Source organism: Erpetoichthys calabaricus, chromosome 13 (genome assembly GCF_900747795.2).
Source record: "Erpetoichthys calabaricus chromosome 13, fErpCal1.3, whole genome shotgun sequence".
Classification (NCBI taxonomy): Eukaryota; Metazoa; Chordata; class Cladistia; order Polypteriformes; family Polypteridae; genus Erpetoichthys; species Erpetoichthys calabaricus.
In genome coordinates, this window is record NC_041406.2 from 10,214,620 (window position 1) to 10,237,287 (window position 22,668).

The 22,668-nt window shown below is 39.7% G+C and overlaps 1 protein-coding gene across 2 annotated transcripts in view; it reads right to left on the minus strand.

Moving 5' to 3' along the window:
- The window catches only part of ddc (dopa decarboxylase), a 142,531-nt gene that overhangs the window by 21,537 nt on the left and 98,326 nt on the right, over positions 1-22,668 (minus strand). For both annotated transcript variants that reach the window (XM_028817949.2, XM_051935658.1), the window contains exons 9-12: positions 18,116-18,183; positions 7,571-7,647; positions 5,670-5,689; positions 463-561 (exon numbers count right to left, since the gene is read on the minus strand). In XM_028817949.2, coding sequence (XP_028673782.2) covers positions 463-561; positions 5,670-5,689; positions 7,571-7,647; positions 18,116-18,183 — 264 coding nt within the window. The remainder of the gene's footprint in view (positions 1-462; positions 562-5,669; positions 5,690-7,570; positions 7,648-18,115; positions 18,184-22,668) is intronic.

A 22,668-nucleotide genomic window follows, 5' to 3' on the forward strand; every position in this document is an offset into this window, starting at 1 on the left:
AAGACGCGAGTTACAAACACAAGTTTAGAAGAGTACCTTTTCTTCACCCTCATCTATTGACTAGCTCACTTTTGCGGTATAATTCAGCACACTCTGTAGGTTAGTAGATGATGGAACTACTTTAGTTGAAACAAAATGGTGAACACTTTTGACTTGCATAGCACATCGTAAACACGTCAGTCCACTAATTTCATTGTTTTGAGAGATCAGGGCGGAAAAAAATTCACGGCATGCTTTGTGTGAGTCATAAAGGGTTTCATTAAATGACGGTCATCACATGTGGGCTTTTTAGTTGTCTTGGTAGCTCTGGTTTATGAGTACTAAAAAAAGGGCCTCTCTGCATCATTTGGTCACCTATGATATAGAGACTAGCATACTGCAATATCATTATTCTCTTTTTAAACGTTATAATACACCAAGACAAACTGTCAAAGCACATAGAGAGACAGAGAATGACAATACCTTTCGAATGTGCTCTTGAAGACCTTTTTTTCCATATATCCGGAACACAAACCACAGCTTCAGAGAGCGAAATCTTCGGCCCAAAGGGATCTGCCAGTGCTAATGAAAGAAAAACAAAATTTTTTGTAATAGTGTGGGTTAGAAAATAAGAAAAGTGAGTGAACTGTTCTTTTTAGAGATGCACCAATTGTATTGGCCCACTATCAGTATCGCCCACTATTGGTATCAGTCCGTAAAGCAAGAAAATGACTACAATTGGCTATTGGTCAAGTGTTAGAAATATGCTGATATTTACTGCCGATTAATCCTGTTGCAAAAACATTTCCCATGGTGCTTCAGCAATGAAACATAACAGGTTGAAAAATGTCTGCAGTGTTGGCTCACTTTAACATTTGTGCAGTTGGCAGTAGAAATGCAATTTGCAGACTCTGCTCTGTGAAAGTTTCATGAGGATAAAATATAATAAAAATTATAATACAACAAATCTAGTGCTCACCTCAAGGCAAGGTATACAAAGGAGCATGACGAGTTTCTGAAAAGAAAATCTGCTACAGTCAGGAACGCTCAAGTTCCAGTGCTGGCCAAGGTCAGCAGAACTGGCATTTGATAGTTGAAGAAAATTCAATTCAGACAGTGCAAAAGCGCAAAGTATTACTTGGTACATAATGGAATTCATCATACATGACAATCAGTTTTGGCAGTTTTTTGTTATTAATTTTAAATAAAATATTGTAGATATTGGAAATGTGTAACTGAGAACAGTTCATTAATAAAATATATAACACAGAGACTGTATATGTTCTTTATTAAGCTAATGTTAAAGTGACGAACCAGTTACTCAGAGTCTGTTTTTATTTACTTGTATGTCAGGAGTTGGTATCAGTTTCATATCATAAAATCAATGTACTTTGTCTTTTAATATTTTGCAAAAGTCATTTATTACACTTTCACAAATGTATTTATCAAATGTCAGCAGAACCACCAAACAAATGATATCGGCAGATGTTTTGTTTTGTTTTCTTCAAATAATCAGATACCAGAATCGGACAGAGATTTTCATATCGGTGCATCATTAGTTCTTCTAATTCTGCCATGTATTCTGCAGTATTTTTGACCATAAAACCCTATCACCAAATATTTTACTTTACTATTTGTTAATCTACTTTTATCTTACTAGGGGGCTTTGCCCCCTGCTCGCTTCATTCGCTTGTCTCTGCCACTCATGTATGTGGATTTCACTTTCACCAAACAACACAACTTTGAATTCTCGCAGATAGGCCTCTTCACTGGGAAGAAACACTACTTTTCCCTGATGGCAACACAAATCTATATTACTAAACGACAGTTTAATTTATGCACTGCGCCGCGGCTCCCCAGAGTCAAACGCAGCGGCTACCCAGAGTCAGTAGGTGGCACCCAAACAACACAACCTGTAAACTAAACTTGCTCTAATCCACTGTGCCAGCAGTCAGTGTGGCATATTTGGATCACATGACAGTAATTCAGTATTAAAAGTAAGTTAAATTATGATTCCTAACAGTAAACGACGTCTACCTAACGACACGGCCACAGAACAACAAAGACGAGACTGCATAGATAAAAACAATAAACGGAGGCTCCTACAACGCGCTTCAGACACACCAGAAGCAAAAACCGAGCCCGTAGTTCCCAGAATCAGTGCATGGCACCCAAACACCACGACCTGTAAACTTCACCTGCTCTAATCCACTGTGCCAGCAGTCAGTGTGTGTGTAAGTTGGAGTATGCTTCCTAACAGTAAATGACTTCTACCTAACGACACAGCCACAGAACAACAAAAACGAGACTGCATGGATAAAAACAATACACGGAGGCTAGGAGTCACGGCTCCAAATGGAAGGAGCTCAATGATTAGTAATACAAACACGAGCCCATATGGCTATGACCTGTAAACGAGCCCGTATGGATAAAAACAATGAACGAAGGCACCCGCACAAAGAAACTGCTTTAGTACAAATATGTTTATTTACTTAAATGAAAACTTTAACATGGCTACGACCTGTGAACTACACCTGAGGTAAAGCGTGCATGCCAGGTTGTACAGTCGCCCGAACGCGACCGCCCACACTACCTTACCAGATCCGCCGTCATGGTCACTTCAGCACGCGAATCTGCCGCCGTCAGCAAACGAGTTCTCGCTGACGACACATCCATAGAAAAACAAAAAAGAGACTGCATGAATAAAAACAATAAACGAAGGCGCCTACAACGCGCTTCTGAAACACCAGAACCAGATGAGTCACAGCTCCAAAAAGAAACCGCTTTAGTACAAATATGTTTATTTAATTAAATGAACTTTCCCAGGACGCACCCACCCTCCATGATATTTCATCCCTCCAAGTATCAGAGGGAACAGAAAGTGATTGCCATTCTTGGATTTGCGATTCTTTCGAGAATCGCGGGCTTGCTAGTTAGACAAAACAATATCTACATAGTTCTGTCATATCACCTATGTCCATATATCTCTTTTTGCTTTTACCTTTCATCAATACCACATTACATTTTGCCTGAAGAAGGGGCCTGAGTTGCCTCGAAAGCTTGCATATTGTAATCTTTCTAGTTAGCCAATAAAAGGTGTCATTTTGCTTGGCTTTTCTCTACATCAATACCACATTGAATTTTGATTCCGTGTTCAGAATTACATTGTGACAATGCAATGTATAACTGCCCGTGAGTGAATATCGTTTCTCTCTACACGAACTGTGTCTGACAATAGCATTCACACAAATGAGAAATGATTGAACTGTGTGCGTGGTTGTAAATGTTTTTGGGCGGAACTTTTCCAAATCTCTTTGCATAAAGTCTTGTCTCGCAGGGCTTCAAATTTTCTCTCACAGGATTTCACTTTCATCAAAATTAACAAATCTTTTAATTCTCGCGGATACACCTCTTCACTGGGAAGAAACGCTACTTTTCCCTGATGGCAACACGAATTAAACGATCTACAAGTCTTCGACTTAAAGTTTAAATCTGAACAATATATTCAATCTCTATTCGCTGCCGTTATTTCACCGAGTAATAATTTCCGTTTGTTTGTGCTAATGGGATCTTTACTATCATTTTTTTTGAGACTTTCAAATTTTCATACTTCCATTATCTCTAACCTGCTCTGCATGTGTATCACGCCAACGTTTTTGAATTGTTTACGACGTTCTACTTTGTCATCTACTGTTTGTGTTTTATTTCCGGCCCTAGGCATGGTTAAATCTCTTGGCACAAAGTCTCGTCTTGCAGGATGTGAAAGTTTCTCTCTGAGAAAGTCACGTCTCGTCTCTCTTCCCAAGATTTTTTTATTATAATAGAGAGATGTTAAAGTGTAGTGAGAAGTCAAGCAAAATGACACCTTTTATTGGCTAACTAAAAAGCTTGCATATTGTAATCTTTCGAGGCAACTCAGGCCCCTTCTTCAGGCAAGATGTAATGTTTGTAATGTAATGATTACGTCTTACCTGAAGAAGGGCCCTGAGTTGCCTCGACAGCTTGCATATTGTAATCTTTTTAGTTAGCCAATAAAAGGGGTCATTTTACTGGACTTCTCAATACATTCATAATGGCTAACACGGTACAACACTCTAGTACTACAGACATACAAGCCATCTTATGTTAAAGGAAATGTATTTTTCATTGCCAATTTAACAAAGGGCTAATGGTTTTCAGGTATCTGACCACTGTACTGAAGGGCTGGCCTGCAAAATACTAAAAGTATTGGATGTTTCCTCACAAGTGTGTTGCTACAGAGTCTGAAACTAGTTTTCATCCTTGAAGATCACCTATCCCACAATTCCAATGAACTAGGAGCAGACAGCAAGGAGCAAAGTAAAATTGCAAATGGAGAAGATATCCAGACAGTTTAATAAATAAATTGATAACTTTAAGAATACATGATGCTAAATTAGAGGAGGTCACTTAGTCCATCAAGCTCTTTTGGTTAGCTAAAAGCTTAATTGTGCCAACATCTCATCCTGATACATTTTATAACTTGTCAAGGTTTCCACTTCAACTACACAATTCAGCAGATGTGTTGCAGATTCCTGTGATCCTTTGCATAAGAAGTGTTGGATGCTATTTTGGATGCCCTTCATATTCATTTGCACTGAAGTTCCATAATATATGGTTCACCATTTAAAAGTCAATCCAAAAATCAACAAGTCGTAAGTAATATGAAATCATGAAAGTCAGTAATCCAAGAACAGAATCAAATACATAATCAAAAAGGAAAACTGAGAATCAAAGGGAAAACAACAGTCAAACAAAATGATTCACTGCTGTGCCCCTCTCTCTGACCTCAATATAAAGTCAAAGAGAGGACCCGGCAGCAGCGATGTCAGGGTGGCCCAGACTCCTGCCGTTCCACTCGCAAAACACAAAGAATGGAGGAGCATTTAAAGATAGAGGATATAGATACTAACCAACAAATAAGCATAACAATATATACATAAAATCCTGAAACAATACCTCTAACACAATAATAAATAGGAAAATAAACACAAACCAGAGACTAAATCCTGGCTGTAATATATCAGCTACTGTATATGCTGTAGTGCTATTAATATCAGAACAGATTAGGCACAGGCGGTACAATTGTAGGAAAAGCTGCTTTGACAGAGCCTTTTGAGCCTCTGACAACCAAATTATTTCAATGACAGAAAATTACTTATGGGGGTACATGGTTCCATAGTGGTCAATGCTGCTTCTTCACAGCTGCTGTATCCTGGACTCAGATCTTGGAAAGAGTTGTTGTTCTTACGGAGGTTGCATGTTCTCCACATGTATACACAACTTAACCTGTTACATTTTGTCCATTGCAGCATGGGTTGGCTATGGTCCTCTATAATTGTGGATTGGATTACGCGGACTTTAAGATATACGTATGTTGGCAAATTTCTTGGGGGGGGGATATATATATAACGATTGTTTGAAGAACTTCAGGTTTCACTCACTAGATGATCAGTAAATTACTGAGAGAAACTGTGGTCCATTTTATAGCTGGCACAGCAGCAACTGGAAGTGCCTACAGACTGCTTCAGGGGAAAAGGAAACCTATGCTGGGCTGAAATCTGGTTAAAAAATTTTAAGTTAAAAAACAATAAAACAAAATGTGCATGTCTCTGGAAGACAAATTTAGGAAAGTTAGATAACTAGAAGAAAGTGGAAACACCCAAACTTACCCGATAGTCTGTAACAAGTCCTGGGGATAAAAAAAAAAAAAAGGTTATTTAAATGAAAAATTTTTATTATAGCTATATGGTAGACACTTTCATATAAGGCAACTCAAAATATCATGATATACATGGAAGCAGTTCTTATTTTTTATTTAGTTTATTTTTATTTATTTATATATTTTTTGACAATCGAGTATATGTTGTGAAGGATTGCCAGCTTTTTACTCCGGCCCTCACCCCCAGGCCGCCAGGAGGAGCTCTCCCAGCAGCGTGGACGTGCCCCGAGTCCCAGCAGGGCCTCATGGACTATGTAGTTTTTATACACAGCCCTGCTGGATACCTTGGGGGCCACCGGAAGTCGCTGTAGGAGGGCTCGTGGACTCTTGTGTGCCCTATAACCCGGGCGTACGTCACGGTCACGTGCTCCCGGGTTGAAGAAAAGGACTGTTTACCCTGACCCGGAAGGGAAAAGGAACTGTGGACTGATTGGGCAGGAACACCTCCGGGTCAGGGTGTATAAAAGGATTGTGGGAAAGCCCAGACAGTGAGCTGAGCTGGGAGGTAGGAGGGCGAAGTGTCTGGGCGAGGAGGAGAGTATTATTGAGAGAGTTATTGTGATTTATACGAGTGTGGAGTGGAGGGTGCTTTGTGCACGTCAAGACAAAATAAAGAAGTCTTGTACTTTTATCCAGTGTCGAGTGGTATCTGAGGGTGTTAGAGGTGGCTTCACGCCTCTACTGCTACAATGTAATATTTGATCCAACAACCTTATGATTTCAGTTAAAATGTCCCAATCACTATGCCACACTGCCTACCAACATACACACTGTGCTTATGTATATACAGTTTATGGTCACAGCAGCCATAGGGTATCCTGGCAGCACTGTGCCTAAGGTGAGAACCAACTGTGGAAAGGGTGCCAGTCCCACACATACAAACACACTTACTCAGACAAGGATAATTAGAGTAAATATGAAACAAATGTCATTAGAGATAAACTCACACAGAGAATTCAGTGATTGAGCCTGAATTTGAACCCAGGACTCTGTGAGACACCTGTGCTAGCCACTGAGCCACTCCAGTACTTGTCATACTAATGAAAATGTTTAATCAAGGAAGTATACAGTATGTGCGGCCTAAGGACTTTGGTGGTCTTGTGCTCGCTTATTATCATTTCCAGGCTTCACCCCTTCCTTTTTGCTTTAAGGCAGCTTGTCATGAGCCATAATTGTATTTTACATTCATCTCAAATTGCTGGGCTGGCTTGAGGGGATGAGGCAGAAGGTGGAATTTAATTACTGGATAATTGTGACAGAAAGCTGCGTGTTTGTGCCATCTCATGGATAATAGGACACACTTTTGTTGGGCTGTCAGACTAATTACAGTAATATTGAATATGCAGCTGTAAAATGCATGGCCACTACTGGTGTGATTTGAATTTAGAATGTCTGAAAAGCATAGGTCTGTCTAAAAGGAAAGGGAGGAGAGGTAAAGTGTGGTCATGAAGCCAGAAAAGGAGCAAATAAAACATAGAAAAAGAACAATAATGCAAAGGAGTAAATATGTGAAGAAGACACATAGCTCTCCAGCTGCATCTTCAGAACAATCACTGCAGATCACAAACTGGATGTATTAGATTTCAGCAGAATTGGAAAACACATGTAAAATAATAGAAGAGCAGCACATACATAGATTTCAGTTTGCTGTACTGGCACAGTAAAAATATTTCCAAAATTTCACAATGTGGGCATTGGAAGGTTAAGTGATCTTCTTAGGGTCACCGGTAAGGCTGTTGTGAGAACGTAACTGGTAACTTTGCTGTTTAAAGTGCCATGATGTAGGTATGAAGTCACTAGGCTCAGGGACACTCATTGTCATTTGCTTTTATCATGAAGCCTATGCAGTACCTGACTCTTGATGATCATGCTGTAGGTATAATGGATCCATTTTGAAAGCCCCAATTATGTCTGTTCGCTTCTTGACCCTGCTCACCAAAACGGAAAAAAAAAAATAAAATCACAGATGAATTCATCATAAAGTGTATAACAGACCTATTCAATGGAAAAGAAGACAGTTAAGGGTGTTACTAGAAATCAGTGGAATTCTTGGACAAATGGTGTCTATGTGCTACAGCCTACAATACATACCCCATGTTTAATGTGCTCTTGGCCATGAAGCAACAGGCCCTCACGTATTAATTCACAGTGATATGTGCTGCCAGCAGATGCCTAAGGGTAGATTGGGTGGTCGAGTAACAATGGTTATGAGTCATTTAAAGGACATCAACAATTACGGCAAGCATGGTATATCCTAAAAGAGGGGTTTTCAACTTGGGGGTAGTGGCCCCCTGAGGGGCTGAAAATATTACACTTGGGGGAAAACAACAACACGAAGTTTCCCTCTGCTGACATAGGGTCTAACGCAACCTTACCCTCTTCCTCTCCACCTCTTTGAGTCAATCCATGCCAGAAGTGAGACTGCCCAGAAACTACGTGTAAAAACTGAGGTATTTTTACTAAAAAGAGATACTTAACAGGCAAATTCTGTCTCTCTCCCTCCCCAACATGTCTGCAGTGTGTGTGTGTGTATGTTTCAGATAGATAGATAGATAGATAGATAGATAGATAGATAGATAGATAGATAGATAGATAGATAGATAGATAGATAGATACTTTATTAATCCCAATGGGAAATTCAGGTCTAGTTGCCAACATTTTAAAATTTTTTAAGTACTGGTACGTTTTTAATGTACAATCATTTGATAACAGTTATAGAAATTGTCACAAAAATGCAGAAAAATATATAATAAGGAAAAAAATGAATGTTAATAATTAACAATAATAAACATGTCTACCATTTTTTTCAATGTTTATTAATATTATTTAACAGTGGAAAGCTTGTGTTTTGGACAGAGTTGTTAACATTCAGGACCTTTCATCCTTCCTTACAAATGAAATACAGGAACAGGGAGAACGTCGAAGTAACCAAGAAGCAGACACAACCTTCATATTGAATTTCAGTTATTTTGCCCTTTTTTTGACCAGAGGTAGTATGCAACTTGTGAATAATTCTTTTGATCTGAACTTGGATTAAATGTATACTTTCTGAAAATGAAAATTAGGCTATTTTTATTCCATATCAAACCATACTATCTCTCTATTATAAAAAAGGGAGAGAAAGACTAGGGAGACAAGACGTGATTTTTCACGTGAAGATCACGGAAGAGACGTAAAAGACCCACGAGACGAAAGAGATTGGCCACGGAGCGTCTCGCGGGGACCTTAAACATGAGACTTTGTGCCAAGAGATTGACTCAGGACCGTCTCGTGGGGACATGAGATTCTTACAAGACACGCCCTACTTACAATCAATATCAAATAAGACCACGAGCAGCAAAACACTCAGTCGGGTAAAGGCTTTGAGCACACACAGATCCAGGGCTCTCAGTGCATATAAAGCGTATAAGGACAATACATTATAGATGAAACGTTGACGACTAAACGAAGAAGAAAGAGCAGTGCGGAGAAAAGAGACTCAAAAGCGTTGGAGAGAAAAAAATGCGAAAAAGAAAAAGAATCATCGAGGTGCAAATTCACAAAATAAGGAAAGTAATAATCAGCCGGAACAAGTGGAATTGAAAAAAAAGCAGGTCCAATTGGGCTCAGAATTAAAAGACAGAGAGTAAAAGACAAAGTAGAACTTCATAAAGACGTTCAAAAACGTTGGCACTATACACATACAGAGCAGGTTAGAGATTATGAAAGCAGTGGAATTTGAAAGGCTCAAAAAAACCACGCGATACAAATACAGAGAAAGTTAAATATGAAAGCAGGAAAATTAGAAAGTATCAAAAAAAATAAAGATCGCAGTAACGCAAACAAACGGAAATTATTACTCTAAAAAAGGGAAAATAATCACCACGGACCAGGTGTCATTAAAAAAAAAAGCAGGACAAAGCGAGGAATGGAGATCGAATATATGGACACAGGTGATTATGTCAGAAGTATGTAAATATTGTAAAGCTTTGAAGTTTAAGTCAGAGAATTTCAAAAACGGGATTTACCTCACATGCATTTATTGGTTACTTTGCAAAAAATTTATTACTGTTGATGATGTAGATCATTTTGTCTGTGCTGAAATTCCAAACAGATAAACCTATCCTGAATTATGGTACAAAGTCATTAAACACATGTCTCACGGACCTCATTTAAAAGATTCAGCATGTTGGGACTTGAAAGATTCCAAATAGTTTTTAACGAAGTTCTGAAATAAAAGTGAAACTAATGAAATAGCAACAATTAAAAAAAAAAAAAAATCTTAAAAGTGTGTATCCAGAAAACCAAACACGGGGGTTGGCGAGCGAAGTGATCAGAGGGTGAAGCCCCCTAGTTGTTTTTAAATAAAATAATTTAAAAGCATTTGTCTTGCATAAGAAAATGAAAAAACACACACCTACACATTAAACCAGGGTTTCTTAAACTGTGCATTGCCACTGTTGGGTTACAAGTTACTGCTGTAGTTAATGGCATTGGGTTGTGTATGGTTTACAAAGTAGATTGTGGTGAGTCGGTGCAGGTTGATTAAGAAATCAGCACAGCTCTGCAGAATGTCCTTGAGTCCCTCCCTTTCAAAGATCCAAGAGGACAGTGGGAATAGGATCTCTCACTCAATATCTCAGAAAAGGAGTGGAAGGTAGCAATGCAGAGAATTCACTCGAGCTCCATATGCGCAAATCATACAATTATTCAACTCAAAATTATGTATTGAGCACATCTGTCTCGTTTAAAATTGTCCAAAATGTTTCCAGGGCAAGATCCAACCTGCGAGCATTGCAATCGAGCTCCAGCCTCACTAGGTCACATGTTTTGGGCCTGCACCAAATTAACATCATTCTGGACCAAAATTTTTAAATGCCTTTCAGACAGCCTTGGTGTCACAATCCCTCTTAACCCATTAACAGCTGTGTTTGGTGTACTTCCAGATGGGCTTAAAGTGGAGAAGGACAAACAAACTGTGATTGCCTTTACTACGATAGATAGATAGATAGATAGATAGATAGATAGATAGATAGATAGATAGATAGATAGATAGATAGATAGATAGATAGATAGATAGATAGATAGATAGATAGATAGATGTGAAAGGCACGATAGATAGATAGATAGATAGATAGATAGATAGATAGATAGATAGATAGATAGATAGATAGATAGATAGATATGAAAGGCACTAGATAGATAGATAGATAGATAGATAGATAGATAGATAGATAGATAGATAGATAGATAGATAGATAGATAGATAGATAGATAGATGAAAGGCACGATAGATAGATAGATAGATAGATAGATAGATAGATAGATAGATAGATAGATAGATAGATAGATGAAAGGCACGATAGATAGATAGATAGATAGATGTGAAAGGCACTATAGATAGATAGATAGATAGATAGATAGATAGATAGATAGATAGATAGATAGATAGATAGATAGATAGATAGATAGATAGATAGATAGATAGATATGAAAGGCACTATATAGATAGATAGATAGATAGATAGATAGATAGATAGATAGATAGATAGATAGATAGATAGATAGATAGATAGATGTGAAAGGCACTATAGATAGATAGATAGATAGATAGATAGATAGATAGATAGATAGATAGATAGATAGATAGATAGATAGATAGATAGATAGATAGATAGATACTTTATTAATCCCAATGGGAAATTCACAATTGGCACATAGACTTATTTTGCTCAACTGGAAGAATCCTAACTCTCCCTTTTAAGTCAGTGGGTAACTGGTGTTTTAAACTATTTGAAATTAGAAAAAATCTAATTCTCACAGAGGATCTGTGCAGAACTTTTTCAAAACCTGACAGGATTAAATCAATACCATTTTAGAATAAGCTTTTACAGCACTGAGGAAGCAGATTCTCCCCCCTTTTCTTGTTTTTCTCCATTTATTCTATTTACTAATTTTTACTAGCTTTAAGTTTTACTCTGCTGGCCATGCTGGGTGGGGGTTGATTTGTATTCGATCCTATTTTTGTAAAAATTGATGTATTTGTATGGAATGTTGTGTGATTTCAATAAAATAAAAAAAAAATAAAAAAAGAATGTCCTTGATCATGATGACTGTCCTGAATTACCCGCCCAAAAACCAACAATCATCTCTGATTGTCCAGGAGGAAAACACTGACAATCATCCTAGGCATTCAACAAGGAATAGGTCTCAAAGACACTTAAAAGGGTATGATTAGGATGTGACAAAAAATAATAAGAATAATTTCATAAAATCTCTCATTTTAGGGATGGGGGATTGAATAAACATCACCCTTAGTTTGTACATAATAAGACATCAATATTTTACAAATGGTAGTATTTCAAAACCTTCAATTTCATGAGTGGGTATGCAGAAAAAAAAAGGTTGAGAATCCCTGGCCTACACAGATGTCACATACGTAAGAGTCAAGAGTCTGCTGCAGTTAAGCATTCACTTTGATTAATAGGTCAGCTATTTTCCTAAATCATGCTGTGTGGCTAATATTAACAGTAACCAAGATCATGTATTACTTTACAGAATTGGGTTTATATTATCGGGGGGGGGGGGGGGAAAAGGTAGTACAGCATTTTGAAAAACTTGACTTAAAGTCTGGAAACCCGTCCTAAACGGAATAAATCTGGCAAGTTAAATCTCCCTGTATGTCATACTGCACGTTGTTCATGATATCACCAAGATGAACACATACAGTACATGAATTAATGGAATAACAGGAAGGGGGTAACAGGTGTTTCTTAGTAGCAAGTAGCTATAAACCTCAAACACCAGTGAAAAAATCCATTCAGTAAAAGGAGAAATTCAGACTTAACATGTTAAAAATGCTGATAAGAGCTTAAGTCCATTGCTGGACATAATTAAACTTATCTGTGATTACTATGACTTTTTTTTATCCAAGTTCATTTTGCATACACTGTTTAGTCTAAATCCCAACTTTCACCTATAGTCAATGAGCTCTGGGTAGTGACCAAAAGACTGAGTTTCTGACACAGTGTTGCTAAGCTCAATTCATACAACAAGCTGAGGAGCTTGGCCAGTAACTGAATGGTCCCCTCTTGTTTGTCAAGCTTTGCATGAATTACATTATATGAAGAAGAGGGCAGCACGGTAGTGCAGTAGGTAGTGCTGCTACCTCATTAGGAGACCCAGGTTTGCTTCCCGGGTACCTCCCTGCATGGAGTTTGCATGTTCTCCCCGTGTCTGTGTGGGTTTCCTCGTGGTACTCCGGTTTCCTCCCACAGTCCAAAGACATGCAGGTTAGGTGCATTGGCGATCCTAAATTGTCCCTAGAGTGTGCTTGGTGTGTGGGTGTGCGTGTGTGCCCTGCGGTGGGCTGGTGCCCTGCCCGAGGTTTGTTTCCGGCCTTGTGCCCTGTGTTGGCTGGGATTGGCTCCAGCAGACCCCCATGACCCTATAGTTAGGATATAGCAGGTTGGATAATGAATGGATGGATGGATGGATATGAAGAAGAACAGGGACCAAACTCTATCTCATCTGAGTGCTGCCACTTAGCTATTCCTTAAGACAACCAGATTTTGGAACCTTCTCCTTGAATCAAATTACCTGTACGCAGCTCATGAAACAAGACCTCAGCAACAGGCAATAAATTCAATTGAGATGTTGCTGGACCAGAGAATGTCATTCTGATGATATGCAATCACCCAGTTCTTTACTAGACATTTGCTTGAAAATGTTAAATCAATACTAAAAACCAAACTATTATTTTTTCCTCTGGTAAATAAGGGTTATGTCTTCCACCTCCCATTTTTGTGGGGTTATGTGTATTTTTTTAAAACAACTAATAGGCTGAAAGATAAAAGGACCTACGTTTCAGCGAGTGTGTCTCCTCTCCAAAACAAGACTGCGTCTTGCGTTCCTGGTTTGGACTCTGAACTGTATCTGGTGCTGCTGAGATGGGCAACCTGGATTTCTGAAATGGAACGTGAATGGAGAGGGCCAGGGTCCCACTCAACCACCTGAATTACAGCAATGTGAAAAATTAAGTACAACCCATGGAAATTGTTGACTTATCTGTAGACGCTTTCTGCATGAACATCTATTGTTTGCCTATTCAAATATGTTGAAAAAGTTAATGATTTCCATTAGGTGTATTTACTGGTAATGTATTTACAATATCTACGCACCCATCCGTCCATCCATTACTGAACCTGTTTTTGGTGGTGTGGTGCAAGGCAGGGACCAGTACTGGTATCTGAGAAATTTAAACTCATAATTGTTCAAATTTCAAAAAAAAAAAAATACACTCACTGAGCAAATTATTAGGGACACCTGTGCATCTGCTTATGCATGCAGTTATCTAAACTCATGTGTCAGTAGAGCAATGCATAAAATCATGCAGGCACAGGTCAGGAGCTTCATTTAATGTTCGCATCAAATGCAAGAATTGGGACAAAATGTGATCTAAGTGGCACACTGGACCATGGCATGATTGTCGGTGCCAAACAGGCAGGTTTGAGTATTAAATTCTAAACCCACTTAATTCTATACAGAGTCCTCAGAGACTGGAAATTACACAGCAGCACCAGGTAAATGCAGAAACCAAACACAGAGCCAGCTTATGTATACAGCCATGCAAAGAAAATTAAGAATCACGGTGGCACAGTGGGTAGCACTGCTGCCTCGCAGTAAGGAGACCCAGGTTCGCTTCCCAGGTCCTCCCTGTGTGGAGTTTGCATGTCCTCCCCATGTCTGCGTGGGTTTCCTCCCACAGTCCAAAGAGATGCAGGTTGGGTGCATTGGAGATTCTAAATTGGCCCTAGTGTGTGTGTGTGTGTGTGTGTGTTCTGCAGTATGTTGGCTCCCTGCCCAGGATTGGTTCCTGCCTTGCGCCCTGAGTTGGCTGGGATTGGCTCCAGCAGACCCCCGTGACCCTGTGTTTAGATTCAGCGGGTTGGAAAATGGATGGATTGATTGAAATTAACCTAACAATCACAATCTTGGGGATTGGGTAGGAAAATTGGAGCAATCAGACACAGGCAGGAGATATAAAACTGACATGGACAATGACCAGGCAGAGGGATTCAAACTTAGCACAGCTGTATTACAGATACAGTGATCTAACTACTGGGTCGCCTTCCCGCACCCTTTTTTCATTATTACCTCATTCAATTTTGCTAACTAGGCTCATTCTGTCAGCTTTTTGTTATGTTCTCTCTCTTTCTCTTTTTCTCCACCTGCTTGTCACATAATGACAAATACTACTAATTTTCCTACAGTAATGTCTAAACCCTCGGTCCTTAGCAACAGATATTTACAAAGATAAATTCTTTTCATTGAAAATGAAAGCGTTTGGGGCACTTTCATAAAAGACAGGTGAGAAGGCCCTCCTCGCAGGCACATTTATTAAATTTACACATCTGCTCTTAAATGAATATAATCTGCCTGCGTGCATTTAGACGAGTCAATGAGGCACAAGCAAAGCAGCAAAAGGTTTGGTGAAGTGACATCAGCTGAAAAATTACCAGGATTTTCACAATAACCAAGTGCTCACTGCCCTCACTATAAAGAGGACATAGGACGTAAAAACTAAGACTTTTACTGAACCAGCCAATGCACCTTTCATTATATTCATTTACGGATCTCTTACTTTTAGCAAAGAGACTTATGACATTTACATTTACATCATTTAGCAGACGCTCTTATCCAGTTTTTTTCGCATACCCCTTGGGGTCAGAGCGCAGGGTCAGCCATTGTACAGCGCCCCCTGGAGCAATTACAGGTTAAGGGCCTTGCTCAAGGGCCCAGCAGAGTAGGATCTCTTTTGACACTGACGGGGATTCGAACCGGCAACCTTCGGGATACCAGCGCAGATCCTTAGCCTCAGAGCCACCACTCCGCCCCATGAATCAGAATGGCACAATTATTTTCTATATTTTTTGCAGTTGGCCTGCTAAAGTTAAAAGAGTAGTGACTTACCCTGTATTTTTGTCATTTTCATGGAGGATCTTTTTCTTCCTTTTAGCACTGCTGCCTCACAACCTTGGGTTTGAATCTTGAACTAAGCTTTTGACTGTGTGGGACTAGTTACCCCATTGTTCATTTGTTTTCTCAAAGATTTGTCAGACATAAATAGATTTTTAATCATAATCACTTTTAATCGCCAGTACTTAATGTACAGGAATGTAATTTAGTAGCTGTGACTTAAAACAGCATCACAAACAAATAGTCAGTCAGTCATTAAACAACCCACTATATCCTAACACAGGGTCACTGTGCCACTGAGCCAATCCCAGCCAACACAGGGTGCAAGGCAGGAACAAATCCCGGGCAGGGTGCCATCCCACCGCAGGGCACACACTAGGGACAATTTAGGATTGCCAATACACCTAACCTGCATGTCTTTGGACTGTGGGAGGAAACCCACACAGACACGGGGAGAACATGCAGACTCCACGCAGGGAGGACCCGGGAAGTGAACCCAGGTCTCCTAACTGCGAGGCAGCAGCGCTACCCACTGTGCCACCCTCACAAACAAATAACAAACATTAAATACAATACAAACAAATGCAGAATATAATTGCACTAAAGGAGATGTGCAAGTCAATGCAGGAGTGTATAGTGTGTATGCACATGTCCACACATACATGTCTATGCTGTACATACACACACTTTCATAGAGTATATGAGAAATCACATTTAGTAAGGGAGGAAGACGGACCAAATGACTGGTTTGTGGGGGTTATGGCTTTAACTGTTTAGGTGTCCATTAGTTTTAGTTGCCCTGAAGTGTTTGCCAGAGGGAAATAGCTGGTACTAGTGATGATCTGGGTAAGAGGACACTGCGGTGATCCTTGTGACATGGTTAGTGACACTAAATGCATACAGGTCTACAACAGATGGAAGATAAGCCAAACCAGTTATTTTCTGTGCAGTAATTTATTTCTGGAGTAAACTATTGCTGAACCAAACCAAATAACAATGGAGAATGTGAATACACTTTCAGTTATGGCTTTGTAAGATTGTACTAGGATTTGCTGGGAAATGATTAGTTGATGTACAAAACACAACCTCTGATGAGCCTACGTAGTGATGGAAGTTGTGTTAATGTCCTGTGTTTGTAATAGCAGTACCTACAAATGTGAAGCATTCCAATATATCCATTTAACCATCCATTGTCCAACCCGCTGAATCCGAACACAGGGTCACGGGGGTCTGCTGGAGCCAATCCCAGCCAACACAGGGCACAAGGCAGGAACCAATCCTGGGCAGGGTGCCAACCCACCGCAGGACACACACAAACACACCCACACACCAAGCACACACTAGGGCCAATTTAGAATCACCAATCCACCTAACCTGCATGTCTTTGGACTGTGGGAGGAAAATGGAGCGCCCGGAGGAAACCCACGCAGACACGGGGAGAACATGCAAACTCCACGCAGGGAGGACCCGGGAAGCGAACCCAGGTCCCCAGATCTCCCAACTGCGAGGCAGCAGCGCTACCCACTGCGCCACCGTGCCGCCCGCATTCCAATATATTGATTATAGAATCATTAATTACTAGTGGGAACAGTTATAACTGCAGTTTGCGAAAGTCATTTACCATTTTCACTGTCTTGGTGGTAATGAATACCAGGATATTTTCTGAGAGATGGAAGCCCATCCAAATATACGGTTTCCAGTTTTTCAGAAAGCATGTTCAGATAGGCCCCCATTTCTATATTAGCACAAGTGCTATCCCCCTTGACTGGATGAGTGGGTTCAGAAATTCACTAGATGAACACGGTCACTTCACAATCACATTCTATTCATTTACTCAGATCTATAAATGGACTAGTGACACATTAAGGCAGTCTTATGGACATACTGTACAGTCATGAGATTAGACCAAGCAGTCTTTGTTATTTTTTTAGCACCTTTCATAGTGAGCACCATTGCAAGATACTTAACAGGTGCAACAAAACATTTGCTACCATGCAACTCTAAGAGGAACACTGGAAGATGGAATAAATCACAAAACGAATCTGCTCTCTTGTGGGAAGGGATAGGGTTGTCCCAAAATAAATGGCACTGACAAAAATACAAGAAACATTCTTTATTATAACCCACATTTTATTGTAAGAAATGCAAATGGTTTGGCTTGTTCTAGTTGGTCCAGGGTCCAGTGGGTTCAAGTACTAAAAATCTAACGTTCACTACACCACCTGCAGGCTGACAGTGGTAAAGTCGTATGAATTCTGTAATCATTCAGATTTGCTTCAGCCAATGTGCTGAAAACTCCAATAAAGTGACAGCAATGTTCAAAGGCAGTTGGACGTTCAGCATAAACAAAATTTAAACATTTTTTTCCCTCTTTAACAGTTTTTTTCTTAGCTAATTGTTTCAATAATAATAATAATAATAATAAATCCAAAATCTTACCACATAGCTGAGCAGTCAAAGTTCACCAAAAGCCATTTATGAGGGTTAAAATTAAAAGAATCTGCAAACTGTGGAAAAGGAAAAATTAACAGTAAGTCCTGTATGCATTTACCCAGTTTTACTTTATTACATGTAAATACTGACACTTATCTTTCTTATTATTGACTAGTGCTGTTTAATACTGTTTGCTTTTTGGAATAAACCTCTGTTCATTTATTAAGCACTTTTAAATAATCGTAATAAATAAAGATATGTATGATAATTTAGAGAGGTACTCTTTTACAACAGCATTTGGCAAGTTGCATCAAGTAATTGAGACTGCAAGCACTATCAAATATACTGTATAAGACAACCACCATCTTATATAGTTATACCAAAGAGTTGGTGGTGGATTTTAGGAGGCCCAGACCCCTCATAGACCCCGTGATCATCAGAGGTGACTGTGTGCAGATGGTGCAGACCTATAAATACCTGGGAGTGCAGCTGGATGATAAATCAGACTGGACTGCCAATACTGATGCTCTGTGCAAGAAAGGACAGAGCCGACTATACTTCCTAAGAAGGCTGGCGTCCTTCAACATCTGCAATAAGATGCTGCAGATGTTCTACCAGACAGTTGTGGCGAGCGCCCTCTTCTATGCGGTGGTGTGCTTGGGAGGCAGCATTAAGAGGAAAGACGCCTCACGCCTGGACAAACTAGTGAGGAAGGCAGGCTCTATTGTTGGCATGGAGCTGGACAGTTTAACATCTGTGGCAGAGCGACGGGCGCTGAGCAGACTCCTGTCAATCATGGAGAATCCACTGCATCCACTGAACAGGATCATCTCCAGACAGAGGAGCAGCTTCAGCGACAGACTGCTGTCACCGTCCTGCTCCACTGACAGACTGAGGAGATCGTTTCTCCATCACACTATGCGACTCTTCAATTCCACCCGGGGGTGTAAACGTTAACATTTAACATTATACAAAGTTATTGTCTGTTTTTCACCTGCATTATTATCATTCTTTAATTTAATATTATTTATTGTATCAGTAAGGTGCTGCTGGAGAATGTGAATTTCCCATTGGGATTAATAAAGTATCTATCTATACATGTTATTAGAATAAAGGTAAATGATTTGATTTAATATGCGAGTCAGATAAGAAGAATGAACCTGTGACCTTGTAATATTATATAGTGCCTTTCTACAGTTGATTCCCATCTATTTTTTAAATAAAACTTATTGTGTATTTTAATGTAAATTGGAGATGCTATGCAGTGCGAATGAGTGACTGTATGCCTTGTCATAGACTAACGCTCCATTCTAGATTAGATTTTTGCTTTGCACTTATGGTGTCATGATGATCACTGGCTTTAATCACAAACCTATTTAGTCTAATCCAGGAAACAGAACAGGGTAGATTGCTAGAACATCACAGGTCCCACTTATGCACTCTGACACTGAGCTTAAAATACATATACAGTAGAAAAAAACTGAAGAATGTGTTGTGATAAAGCCAGACACAGCCACCTAGCAGCGATTTAAATCCAATCTCCTAGACCTGTGAGGCAGTGTTTCTAATAATGTATACCAACCCTTAAAAATGAATTTGGTTGCTGGAAACGAGAGGGTATTTGGTCAGCATCACAAGTAATGCAGGAACAAATAATGAATGGCGTGTCAGTCCACTGCAGGGCACACCATCACACAGATGGAATAATTAGACAGAGAAAAACCCAAGTCCCAGAAACTGTGAGACAGTAGTGTTAACCATTGTGCTACCCTGACTGATAATATTATTTTGTCCTAAAACTATTTTAAAAAGGGTGGCATGGTGGCACAGTGGTAGCACTGATACCTCTCAGTAAGGTTATATCCACATTACTTTTTTTGTTTAAAAATGAAGACATTAGTCTTGGTTTTCATCTTTCATGAAAACTACCTTGGAGTTTTTAACCCACGAAAGCTGAGACTTTTGAAAACACTCTCCAGAGTCATGTACTTCTAAAAATGCCGGCTTGAGGTTGCACTGTGGACCGGTGAAAATGTAGACTTTTGAAAATGCAGTTTCTAATTGTGCTCCGATTTGTTTGTGCACATTACACAGCTCTTCACCAACTTGATCCAGCTCATTGGAACATCTCATTCTATGACTGGTCACCCTTCACAGAAGAAAACCATACTCCAACATAGTGGACATGGAGGAGTTGCTTTCCATGGTGCTTGTTGTGTTGCTTACCCTGTAAGCATCTAAATTGTGTTTTGTACAGCTTGAATATTGCATGCATGAGCAAAAGGAAAATATACCAGATGCTACAGTTTTGAGATAAATCCTGGGGCCAGCAAAGTTACCATTACTTTAAGGATTTTTCCACCAAAGCACACATGCCCAGTGTTGGTGAAAATCTAAGTCATACACACTTTCAGCCATTTTAGTGTGGACAAAGATACATTCATAAACTATGTGAAAACTATAGAGTGGACGAAGATCATTTGCTTTTAAAAAAAGTTTTGTTTTTTTTAATGAAAAAGTAGTCGTGTGAAGTGGACATAGCCTAAGGAGACTGGGGGCACAATGTGGAGTTTGCATGTTTTCCCTGTGTGCATGTAGGTGTTCCTACACTGGCGTTCCTAAATTGGCCCTAGTGTGTGCTTGTGTGTTGACCGTACAATGGGTTGGCACCCCTTCCTGGGATTGATCCTACCTTAAGGCGATGATTGCTGTGATAAGCTCCTGCTGTCCTGCAAACCTGCCCTGGATAAGCAGGTTAGGAAAACAGATGGATGTACTACTTGAAAAAAAATTCACCACCAGTATTAAACATGCTAAGTTTAATTGTGGCCAGTCAAAGCATATCTTGGGCGCGCTGAGCACAAGGCAGAAACCAAACTTAGATAGGGAGCTATTTCTTTTACATGGGCCGTATAACCACTGAACCCACTTGGAATCACCAATTAACCTTATGTCTACCTTTTTGGGGATTTCAGATGGCAACCAGAGTACTCTAAGTAAAACCCATGGTGACATGTTGAGATTCCATATGGACAATGACTAAGAACATCATTTGAATCCAAGACATTGGATCAATGAGACTACCAGGCTAAGCATGGATCCATTTTGCAGCCAGTTCAAAAAATAATTTACTATATCTCTTTATGTATCTCTGTATTGTTACAATGAACCTGTACAGAACATACAAAATACAGAAGGAGAAGCTCAACCCTCAGGCTAACGCAGTAAAATAAAGACAAGCGAGGAATCGGTTTCATTTTCGGACTTCAGATCTCTAGCGTATCTCACATCACATCTCTTACGGGCTGCCGCAATATCCTCCAGGTCTTTTGAAAATCATCAAAAGGCTTACGACAAGAGCGGTGTCCAGCACTCGTTCAATGGTTGCTAGGCTGACTGGCACAATGTACATCTACCACCCCAGCATCCTCCCACCCCCCCACAGTGGTTTCCTCAGCAACCAATAAAAGGGCAGCAATTCCAAACCAATGCAATTTGCGCTCAAATACATCTGTCTTTTTATGATTACTTCACTATCGCCCAAATGTTTGAACTCCTTTAGGTAATAATCCATGATATTTTGTGAAGCCAAGACGGTGCGCTTATCTTAAGGTCTCTTCTTGCCTCAGGAAATTGCTTTGTCTTTATCTCTGTTTCAAACTCTGTGCTCTGAACAAAGCCAGACGTCTTTGTCAGGCAACCTTACGTCCATATAGACGTCACATGCCCCCCATCCAGGATTTATTAGCCCTTTAAATATCTGTGTGTATGTTTGAAGATCTGGGCTGTAAAAATGCCATAAAATGGAATTAAGAAAATTTGCAGGAGGTGGTGGTGGTGCAGGGTTGGGGAGCAAGCAATGCTAAAGGAAATCAAAATTTTCGAGGATTTTTTTTTTTTCTTAAAAAATACCATGCTGCTCTCCATTATGCTCGCTCTCACAACAGAGCACTTATTAGACATTTTTTTCTCCAAAAGGCTGAGTTGTAAAACTGATTGCACAGTAACTTTGTTTTGCACAGTACCTTTTAATAATGAGGTGCTTTCTGGATAGGATACTTTTACAGAAATATGAGAATGCATTCAGGTTATCGGACCCTTTCATTTTAACACAGAGGACCAGTGGTGGAGACAGAGACTTGTGATTTCATATAGCGCCATTCACTGGTGAAGCCCCATCCCATTGAAACTTACAGGCACTGTTCATTTTATTTTACAATTAGCGAACTGAAAGGTGAAGTGACTTGTCTAGGGTCACACAATTAGTCAGTGATAGGGACTGAACCTGTAGCCTTGTGATTTTATATACAGTAATCCCTCCTCCATCGCGGGGGTTGCGTTCCAGAGCCACCCGCGAAATAAGAAAATCCGCGAAGTAGAAACCATATATTTATATGGTTATTTTTATATTGTCATGCTTGGGTCACAGATTTGCGCAGAAACACAGGAGGTTGTAGAGAGACAGGAACGTTATTCAAACACTGCAAACAAACATTTGTCTCTTTTTCAAAAGTTTAAACTGTGCTCCATGACAAGACAGAGATGACAGTTCCGTCTCA